This window comes from Drosophila persimilis, unplaced genomic scaffold, assembly GCF_003286085.1.
Source record: "Drosophila persimilis strain 14011-0111.01,24,50 unplaced genomic scaffold, DperRS2 tig00000000-arrow-pilon, whole genome shotgun sequence".
NCBI classification, from domain to species: Eukaryota; Metazoa; Arthropoda; class Insecta; order Diptera; family Drosophilidae; genus Drosophila; species Drosophila persimilis.
Window position 1 is genome coordinate 10,212,123 of NW_020825288.1, and position 11,304 is coordinate 10,223,426.

The 11,304-nt window shown below is 47.4% G+C and overlaps 1 protein-coding gene across 1 annotated transcript; it reads left to right on the forward strand.

The window, feature by feature from the left end:
• The first annotated feature begins 10,075 nt into the window (after nucleotides 1-10,075).
• LOC6588557 lies at nucleotides 10,076-10,506 on the forward strand. Its single transcript, XM_002013128.2, has one exon. The coding sequence runs from the start codon at nucleotides 10,076-10,078 to the stop codon at nucleotides 10,460-10,462; it is 387 nt and encodes a 128-aa protein (XP_002013164.1). The 3' UTR covers nucleotides 10,463-10,506.
• The last annotated feature ends 798 nt before the right edge of the window (nucleotides 10,507-11,304 follow it).

The following is an 11,304-nucleotide window of genomic DNA, read 5'->3' on the forward strand; positions in this document are numbered from 1 at the left end:
TTTGTTCTCGCGCTTTTTTCTGTTTTTTTTTTGGTCAAGCACACAAAAATGTAATTATTAAAAAATTATGCTAAACACGCAATAAAAAGTTGGTAAGAGAAAAATACGAAATTAACGAAGAAAACCAACAACTGGACATACATAGCTGCAGCGGCGCTGAAAAAATTTGTTTTTAAAAGGCAAACGGTCAAGTTTATATATTTTTAAAATTTTTTGCAGACTTTTTGTGTTCATTTTGCGTTTTGTTTTGTTACACGCCCGCATGATAGAAAGAATGAAAAGAGGGAAGGACTGAAAGAAAAGAAAAAAGAAACTGGCAACAAGAACAAAATTAACAATTGTTAATTTGAAAATTGCACACAAATGCGTAATGCGAAAGTTTTTGCTCTCCGGCATCGGGCAACGAACAGCGTCCCGGACCCGGACTTAGGTCCGCTCCCCGACTGGCACTCGCACCCGCACCCGCACCCGCACCCGCACCCGCACCAAACCCGACTCGGCTTGGCCACTTGTTAAGTGTTAATGAAATAATTATGCCAACTTTGCCCGGCACAGCCACTGGCCGCACATGGCCCATGCCCCATGCCCCATGCCCCAGACCCCACTCTGCAGCCTCGTAGCAATTCCCCAGTACGAGTGTGTACATGCAGAGAAGAGGATATGGGGAGGAGGGTGCGGGATCCGGGCCAGCGGCATCCCCACAGCCACTTCAGTTTTATTGTGCCCCTCCGCTATGGCCGGGAACAATGAAGTGTGAGCCGAAAGGACCCCTGGCTCCGTGGCTCCATGGCTCCGTGGCTCCACGGCTCCCTGGCCTACTTGCGTATTGCTTTTTTTAATTCGATAAACTGGCCTCTAAAGACATAGCAATGACGGCGGGCCGAGCTGGCGACGACCTTGGTCTTGTGGCAGCCGAGGCCGAGGCCGAGGCCTAAAAGCAGGCAACGCTTTTGTGCCAGCAGAGGCTCTCAAACGCCTAAGCCGCTTAATTACAATGAGTTGCTGGCTGGCACTTCCACTGCCACAGCCCCTGCCACTCCCATTTGCTTAAGACGCGAAAATGTGATTAACAAGTGTGAAAAGCCGTTTGGCTCTCGCACATTTTTCATCTCTGCGCGAGTTCCTTTGTTGCAGAGCTGTTTAATTTTTCTCGAATAACTTTAATTGATTTAGTTTGGAGTGTGGTAGTATGGGACCTCGACCCCAATCCCGACCCCAATCCCGACCCCAATCCCGACCCTGAGCCCGAGCCCGACCATGTCTCCCCTCTCCACTCTCAATTACTTAAAAAACTGTATGTCAAAGTGTCGAATGAGTTTGCCTCAAAAATTAGCGCAGAGTTGGCTTCGGCGTTGGCGTTGGCGTTGGCGTTGTCTCTCCTTTAAAATCCCACAGACAAAGGACAAAGTTGCCAAAGGACCGACGACTGCCTGGCAATGGATTGGCGTAGTTTTGTTGGCCGCACCAGATGCATCATTATCAAGCCCAATGACAGGTGTGCGCATGCCAATTTGAGGCAGCTCTAATTGAATTTAGTCCACTCCACGACTCTGTCTGTGTCTTCTCCGGCTGTGTGTGGGTGGTGGGAGTAAGGGGAAGATAAGTATGGAGTTGGGAGATGCCCCGAAAAACTTTCCTGCCCTGTCATTGTAATACACACCTCACAGAGCCGAGTGCTGCTGTTGCTGCTGTTGCTGCTGCCTCTCCATTGTGTGGCTGTGGTGGTAGTTTTGGTTCTGTGTGGCGTGTGGCGTGAGGCTGCAGCTGCGTGTCGACCAAATCCCAAGCAAGTTGTCTCGCTGCCGACGCCGCCGCCAAACAATTAACGTTAATGGATCATGGTAACTTTTTCGCCTCTTTGCCACTGTGAAATCCCAGCGGAGCGTGTAAACTGGCGAAAGAAGGGAAAGCAAACTACGAGCACGAGAACGCGCTCCGTGCACAGGGCGAGCCATCAAAGATGCTTCTGCTCCTCCCGATCCCACTCCAGTCCTCTCCACCGCACCCATCCACCCATCCTCCCATCCTCCTGCTGCAGCATCAGTTTCGGTTTCAGCAGCCTGTGTGCCGCCGCCCACTGTGACAGGATAGTAGGAGTATCTGTGATAGACAAGGCGGCCGTCGCTCCTTTCGACACCGTCGCCAGCCAAGTTTTCCGCTGTCTTTTGCTGTTTTGCGTGCTCTCGCTGTGACTCCTTCTGCAAAGTTTTCCTGCTACTTTCTACTTTCTACTTTCTACTTGTTCTTTTCTTTTACTTTTCTCCTACTTTTCGATTTGTGTGGCAGGAGGAGGAGCTGCTGCTGGGGGGTAGCGGGTCGCAGCAACGAGCAGCGCGCGCAACTTTTAACACACTCAAGTGTCGTAATTTTGGCTGATTTTTCGCACACAAAACAATATTAATGCTGGTAGCTCTCTCTGTGGAATGGGACCATGGGGCATCGTGGGTGGGTCGTAGGGTGGCCCGGGGCAAACCCTCGCTACCCACAAAAAAAGTTAAATGAAAAGTTTTGCTTGCGCTGCAAACACGTCGCTTCCTGTCGTCTGGCGAGCTACCACGCCGCTCCCGTTATGCGTCGCTGATTCAGCCGACTGACTTTTGGGCCGCGAGTCAAGCAGGCTCTGCGGCCGCGGCGGCACAGGAGGCGTCTGTACGCACACACTCGCACCCACACACATGCACCCACACACACGCGCGGGTGGTTGGGGCTGTCTGTGCGCGTGGGCACGTCCTACACAACTATCAAGCAAGTTTTCAACGAGAACGAGCAACACTGTGAGGCATAGGCAGTGTTGCTGCATCATCATCGTCGAAGTCCTCTTCCTGGTCCAGGTCCGCTTTCAAGCGAAGCTCCCGCAGTGCACCGTGGTTTTCGGTGTGACAAAATCCTTTGTTTTGTATATCAGCTACTGGTAGACACGGTGTGATTAATTGTGAATAATTTCCACCGAAATTTTCTTTGTGTATTGAGTCTGAATGGGGACAGGTTATTATTCATTATTTTTCACCCTCTTATCCTTCCAAAATATCCCATATCGAGATTCAAAGTCCTAATTCAATTCATGATTCCAAATAAAATCATTCGCAGCAACAGAAATAGTTGATTGCTGCATGTGTGGCAATTTTATTAGGACAAATAGAACTGCTCATACTAGAAACCTTTTGCCAATACCGACAAACAGTGGATGCAACTCATGAACGTCATGTGGGAACCAATTGTTAATCTTAAATTGGAAATTGTAGAAGAGATGGCGATCTGACAGGCAAGCCACCAATCCGATGCTAAATATGATTTATGGCATAACGTTGGACCACTGTGCACGCAGCGAAATTAAGCTGAATGGGGTGCAGGCGGAAGTCGCATCGTCAGGCACGAGAGGGCCGCCCGAGAGGAGGAGCAAGCAAGATGTTCGGGGGTGTGGTAGGTGGTGGGCGGTGGGCGGTGGGCGGAAGTTGGCAGAAAAAAACTTTTGGCGCAGCTTAAAAGTTATTAGCGTTTTGGGGCAGGGTTCGGGGCAGGGTTCGGGCCAGGAGCAGAAACAGGAACAGAGGCCGCAACGTCTACGCAGGCAACCAGAAAGCACTCTCAGTGCGGTGTTTGGTGCGTATGTGTCTCCTTCTCTTTCCCTTTCCCTTTCGCTTTCCATTTAGTTTTCTCCTTCTCTTTCCTTCTCCTGCTGCTGCGGCTCTGGCTGAGGTGAGCAGCCGAAAAATGCCGCTGAGCGAGGCAGTAAGGCAGCGAAGCCAACTTGCCTCTGCTATTCATATTTGTGTTTGAGGCTTAGTACGTTATTAAGTTGTTACGTTTGGCCTGCTACAAGGGGCAGCAACAGCACCAACAGCAGCAGCATTAGCGCCACCAAAAGCCACCACACAGCCACAGGAGGCACAAAATGGAGCTGGGCAGGAGGAGTATTCGCGTGGGTCCCGCGCTTGACTCTCAGAGGTATTGCGTGATATTTCAATTTGTTTTTAGTTGTAAGTGGCTTAAAATGATTTAATAACTCATCAAGGGATTTGCTTGTTGTTAGGTATTTACTTTAGTTTTCGTTCTTGTTTCCATTTTCCGTTTTCCCCACTATTTGCCAGGGTTTTCGGCTGGGGTTTACCTGCGCAGAGCAGAGAGCTAGAGCAATGGTTTGGGCTAGGATTTGAGGTAGGGCCCAACTCCACGGGATCGACTTATGGCATGCGAAAGTTTTTAAGTAGTTTTGTCGTTTCATATTAACGAAGTTTCCTATTAGTTTTTGCGCTTTTTCCCATCATTAATACAAATAACCAACTAAACTCTGAATATTTGTGCTTGGCTAGGGTTTTGGTTTTGGTTTTGGTTGTTTCAACTATGTGTTTTCAACGCCCCGTACCCGTAGCCACGTCCCCCACTGCTGTTTGCCGTTATAATGAGCAAAATGTATTATGCATGTATTTGTGTATATTTGTGTGCACATAGTTTTGCGGCAGCTGTGTAAATATTTTAAATGCCGCTTTAGACCTAAATGCACCCTAGGGAAGCCTTGATCCCCAGCCCTAGTCAACCATCCACCCATCTCTTATGCCGCCATTCCGCCATGTGATGTCTGTATGCGTGTCTTTGTGTGTGTGTGTGCATTGTTTGCCTTGGATTTTCTTTGTTTTTTGCATAAATACAATATCCGTGCCATATCCCTCTCTGCGTCCGTGAGTGCGTGTGGGCTTGGCAAATTTAAAATGTGCACGAATTAAGCCAAATCAATTTCAACCAACAAATTGTATATTTTTCCGTCCGTACTGCAAGGATGTTTGTGGGCCCCAGAACGCCCCTTATTCACTCCCCCGACGCATTGTAACCAGTCACGTAGCACAAATGTATCGAGTGGGTTGGACGCCGCCAGTAAACTACTGACCAAAAGGCTGGACCAACACCAACAGCAACACCAGAAACGGCAACAGGAGCCAAACCAACTGACCAACAGACCAGAAGACAGGCCGACAAGCCGACGGACAAACACGGACAGAGATGGACGGACTGGGCATTCCGTCTGACCTATGGACCGAGGCAGAGGTGAAGGGCGCGTACCACCGAAGCAGAGGCAGTAGCAAACGCAGAAGCAGAAGCAGAAGCAGAAACGGAGCAGCTTGTGTGGGGAACAACGTAAAATTTGACAAGTTGTGAAATTCTCTGGCAGCCGCAAAGCGCTCAAAACAAAGTTTTGGTATTCTTTGTATATTTCTATGCCAAAAATTCAATACGGCTAATTACCCAGCATACCAACTGGCAGTCGCACAGTGGGTGGCAGTCGATGAATGGCCGGTTAAAGACCCATCCATGAGCTCTCATTCACATTCCCCAAACGACCTGGCTAGGGAAAGGCAACTGGGGCATTTCTAATTATCGTTTTGGTGTAGTAACATACACACAATATGTCCGTATGTATGATTGTTTTTGTGTGCACTGAAACTGATTGTACTCTGTCTATGGCATATAGTAGGTTCTTACTGCAGCGCTCATGAAAATCCATTGGGACTAACTTATTGCCTTTAAATGATCGTAATATTCCTCCCTAACTTTAATCGATTCCATGTAACCGCTCCCAAATATGACATTTCAAATATCAATTACAATTGCAGGCCAGGAGGCACCGTTTTGAAATTCCAACTTCGATGCCATTTCGTGACCCAATTTTCATAGAAATTGCTCCACTTATTGACCATTGTGCGATCCCCGGACTTTAGGGACCATTTCTATTTCTATGTGTCTATGTGAGAGTGCCTGTGTGGCTGTGTGTCTGTGTGTCGGTGTGTCTGTGTCGAGTGCAAGTTTTGGTCGACGTCGTCTTCATTGTTGCTGTCCTCGTCCTTGGCGACGTCACAAAAGTTTCTCCTCTCTGTGCCTGCTGGCGGCATGTGTTCAAGAGTTAAGTTGTGTCGAGTGTGACAAGACGGGGCACGGGGCACGGGGCACGGGGCACGGGGCACGGGCCACGGGGCACGGGTCCGGCTCTAGCTCCAGCTCCGAGTGGGTATTGGGGTGTTCTTTGTGTGCTGACTGCACGAATTTAAAGCAGCCACACACTCTGCCAAACTGCTTTTTGACTTTTTGCAGGAGGCAAGCAGCCAGTCAGCTAACCAGCTGATTACTTTGGCATTTGTTTGGGCACATGGCGGTGCTCCGCCTCCTCCGCCTCCGCCTCCGCCACCGTCTACGGCTCCGTCTCCCTGGAAGGATCAGACACAGGGACGCAACTCGAATCGCGTCATGCTTTATTTATTGGCCGACTACGATGTCATAAAAGTCATACGAAAAGTAACCTTTTTGGGGAAGCCCCAATAAGAGGCGACACATTAGCTGTCGCGTCTCCGGCGTTGACTCCGAGACAGCGACAATGACATCGCAAAGTGCCCTGTCATAATGATAATAGCAACAAAAAGAGGCAGAGTCGCCCAAAGAGTGGCAGAGCAGCAGCAACAACGATAACAATTAAGCTATACCAAATTGAAAAAGTTACTTTTTCTCTCACAACCTGTCATTGCCCTTGGGTGAGGCCGCGGGGAGGTGGGCTCAAATGATGATTAAGCAAAATGCGTTTTGATACGACTATTATAGATCAAAGATATTTGATACGTTCAAGCTGAATATACATTACTGCGATTATGCGAACAATGGTTCTGCTGGTAGACCAGTTTTATGGCCTGGCAACCGTAAATCAACGCTAATTAAATAAAAATTGCTTCGCGGCTTGGGCGTAGCCGTCACGGGGAATGAATGGTGGAAGCAAAGAGGTGGGAAGGCTCGCTTCTTGAAGGGAGAGAAAGGATGGGGTAATTGACTCGCTCCAAAGAAAAATATGTAACGTTCTCATTAAGTGTGAAAATACTGTCGGACAAATGTCAGAGTCAACTTTTTGTTTTGTGACGTTCGAGGAAAAGCAGAGCTGCAGAGGGGGCCTCCTCGCCTCCTTCGCTCCCGAATGTTCCTCCTTGGTCCTCGGTGGCTCTGATATAAATGCGTTTTTAATAGAGCTCTTAAGTGTGCATGCAACGTTTTGCGACTTCCAATCCTCCTCCTTGTGAAAGAGTTAATTGAATATGGTGCGTGTGTCTGTCATGGTGCCAGGGTGCCAGGGTGCCAGGCAACGATGGCAAGTATAATTATAATTGTTAATTCAATTTGAATCATAGTATGCACAATATATGTATGTATGAATTAATTTAAAGCAACTTCGGAACTTCGTAAGAAGCTAAACCACAGTTGACTGGGAAGTGCATCTGAAGTGGGATTCATTAGGCCTAGGCAAGTGTCGGAGTGGTGGAGAGGTCTTAGCGTCTCAGTGGCTTGGCAGTCAATGCTAATGATGTTTACGAGTTATGTGATGCTTAAATGATCACATCCAACACAAGCTACAAAATGTAATTATCAGTAGGTACTTGCTAGTGTTATCTCACTTGCGATGAATAAAAGATAGGAATACCTAATGCAAGCTCCGTTTCATGAATACATATGTATGTACCAATAGGTACCACATTCCGAAGGCGCCACGGAGGGCGTTCCATTGATTAAACATTTCTCTTGGTATTCACTCATTAAATGGCCGAGTATTCTTTGCTTTCATGCTAAAGAGTTTCGCCTCGGAAACTTTATTCAAAGATTTCCCCCAGCATTCAGCCACCAGCCCGATGGGTGGCTTAATCATAAGTGGGAGGCCTCTCATTCTCAGCGACCGCTGGTCTGCGTTCCATTCGGTTCGTGGAGGTAGAGGGCCTGCTTTCTTGACCAGTAGTCTGCTTGGTTGGATGGCTTTCCATTACCCTTTTATCATCAGTTTCTGTTTGAGTTGAGCTCTTGTGCAGTGGCAGCGGCAGCGGCAGCGGCCGGGCATTTAATTAACTCAAACTAAACTCAAAGTTTGCATTTGACTTGCGTAAATTAATACATTGGCCATGTTATTGGCCTCCTGTTGAACTTTTGGGACCACAACTATGCCAGGCTAAAATCCCCCCTCGGTATCTCTGGCGGGGGGCATCTTGGTGAAACTTCACTTACTGCCGAACCCTTATCAACTTTGCCACTGCCACTGCCACTGCTACTGCGCTCAGCTAACTTTGCTTATAAATTTCATTCGAGTCATTTGTTGACACTCGCACAGATACTCATACACACACACACACACACACACTCACACACAATACCAAAGTCGCAAGTCGCGATATTCTCGCGAAAAGTTGTTGAAGTTATCTAGGCGTCGCAATTTCTTGTTCTGTTCTTTTCTGCTCTGTTCCTTTGTTTGTTGTCTGTCTTTGTCTTTGTATTTGTAAGTTTTGCTCGAGTGTGCAAATAGAATTAAAATGCGACGGAACTAACCCAATTCTGATTTCTCACTGCGGGGGGTTTTTTGTTCAACGTGATTGCCAGAGGCACACTCAGGGTATATTGGTCAGAAAGACAGAGGAGATTATTTCGATTAAGGCTATTTTTTAGATAAACTAAATGTTCGGTTTCGGGCAGCAGAATAAAAAGTAAAGCCTTTAGCCAAACGACACCTGTGTGTATAGATACCATACATATACGACTATATATATACAATATATACATGTAGTTTTTGGAAATTACCTTCAGGTTGCCCGAAAATCAATTGCTAATCGCAGCAGCCTTCTAGGTATACATTGGTCGAGCATCGGTTTTCTTATGATACACTTTTTACTCTACCCTTTGGCTTAGCACTTGTTAATCGGGGATAAAGAACTCGGCGACACCCACACCCACACCCACACCCACCGCAGAGCCATGACTTTTCTTTACGACAAATATATTCATTTCATACTTGTTCATGGGCAACAAATCGCGTGACATGCTGACAGCGGTACTTGCCTTTGGCTGTGCCTTTGCCTGTGCCTCTGCCTCTGCCTCTGCCCCTGCCCTGCCTCTGTTGTTGTTGCGCTGACATAGGGTCGAGTGGAGAGCGTAAACTCAACTATTGTCTTCATTTTTCTTGCAAATCATGCAAGGCAATCTAAAATGTTGACACATTGGCAAACAGCACAAACAAGCGCACAGCACACACGCCGACACGGGCACAACGACACTCCGATGGTGGGAGAAAGCTGTTCAAAAAAGCATCCGGAGCCGTCGCCTTTGCCCCTGTCACTCAAGTTCAAGGTTCACACGCTCTCGGTTAAGGTTGCGCTCTGGTATTATCGCCTGAATTGTCACAAGTCTGCGCTTTGTCTCGCAACGAGCGCTGTGAAAAATTACAATAATTGTTATTTACGCCTATCTGAACATGAAATGTGTCAATTGGCAGCCGACGCGCAGCAGGCAGGCAAGCAGGCGATTGGATCCAAAGAAAGAAGTAACGTGGCGTATGCGTAATGTGTGAAAAGGGACACAAGGTCTGTCTGTCTGTCAGCCAGTCATTCAACTGCCTGCGCCGGGGCTATCCATGTGTGGATGTGAGTGTACTAGCGACAAATGTCAGACAAATGCCGTCATGCCCTAATAATTCGGTTCATGAAGCGATTTAGCTATTGAGGGATGGATGGCATCAGTCCAAGTTCAGAGCAAAAATTAAGAGTTTTATCGCTTAACTGTATCCGCAAGTGCAATTGTATATTCTGAAAAAAGTTTTACAAACAAATTGTAGCGTGTATGTGAACATGTTTATTGATAATTTAAAAATTAGTGTCTCCCAAAGTCGGATTTGTCAGTCCAGCTCGACTCTAAGCTGCTGTCGCTGTTGCCCCATTGATTGCCCCCGTCTAATGCGACTCATTTGTTAGCACATTTTTTGTCTCACGCCCTTTGCTACTTTATTGGTTTGCTTTTTGGCATTTTGTGTTTGTTTGTGCGTGTCTATGTAGCTTTTTGTACTAAACAATTTGCATTGGCCACAATTAGCGGACTTTGAAACAAATGCAAATGGTGTTGGCATTAAATTCAACCCGCATTTTCACATTCGGCTCGGGTATAAATAGGAAATATCAGCGGCCCTTTGACTGGCAGTTGGGTGGAAAACACAGACGCGGCTTGTCGATTGAATTAAATATAAATATCATATCTCGCAGCTGAATTAAATATTTAAAAAATGCGTGCCACATATACGATGCCGCCGGCGCTGGCTGCGCTGCTGCTGGTGCTGGTGCTGCTGCTGCGGGGCACGCACTTGACTGGAGCGGCGGCTGTCAGCGTCGGCGCAGCTGATGACAAGGAAGTGGCACCAGTTGGCGATGTAACAACGGATCTGCTGTCATTGGAGCCGGAAATTGGCGGCTCTGCGGTGCGGAGGGAAGAGCAGGAGCAGCAACGAGGTGCCCGTCGAGAGCGTGGCATCTTCTTAAACGTCGGCTTCCCGGGCTATCCCTTCGGCGGCTGGGGTAGTGGCTACGGCTGGTCCCTTCCCGGCCTGGGCTATGGCTCTTACGGGCCTGCACCCCCGTACTATGGCTATTATCCGGGCTACCTGGGCTATCAGAAAATTATAATCGGCTAATGCGTAGCTCAACCACCGACAAACATGAAATTCATTCATTCAATGTGAGATTATAAATAATGTGCAGCGCGATGCGGCCCGACGACCCTTCTGCAGTTTGCTTGTTTGCTTGCTGGGCTTAATGTGTACTTGTGGCAATTGGTCTTATTGTTGCTGTAACTGTGGTTGTGGCTGTGGGTGGCTGTTGCGAGATACTTTTAAATTAATTTGCTGGACATAAAAAGTTGCGCCAAGTTGGGGCGAAAGAAAAACATGAAATTGCACAATTTATATTCATTTTGCTGTTGTTTTGCTGTTGGGGCACAGATTTTGCATAAATCATTTCACAGCCACCAAAAATGAAACGCGTAACATAATTTTTAACCCTTGATAATTTTTTATGACAAGCATTTTCGTTATTTTTGCGAGCGAGCCCCCCACCACCATTCATTTCGTCCACTTCCACCGTCGCTTTCCACCGCTGTGCTGCCGTTGGGGCCGAAGTGAAATGCAAATAAAGCGGATCAAAAGTTTGCTGTTAAAAGAAGATTAATTGCAATTTGGTGGCAAGACCTGAAACCCTGAGCCCAACCAGCCCATCCACCCAGGAGGTGGCTGGGGCTGGGTCTGGGGCTGAGGGATGGTAATTAAATATTTTTAAGCTGTAAATGGGGTCCATTTGCTTGCTGTTGCTCCTGTTTCGCCCTTGCAATCAATAAAATTCATTAAGCGCCCACAATCGAAACATTTGGCCCTAGTCTTAGTTTCAATTGCCATTCAGCAGTTGAAAATTGTTGTTCCACGAGAGTCGCGTCCTGCAGTTGTTGCAGTTATTTTTTCAAGTGCTGATTGTTTATTCATTT

Excerpts from the sequence above, each read along its gene's own strand:
- LOC6588557 (XM_002013128.2), top strand. The coding sequence starts at position 10,076 with ATGCCGCCGGCGCTGGCTGCGCTGCTGCTGGTGCTGGTGCTGCTGCTG.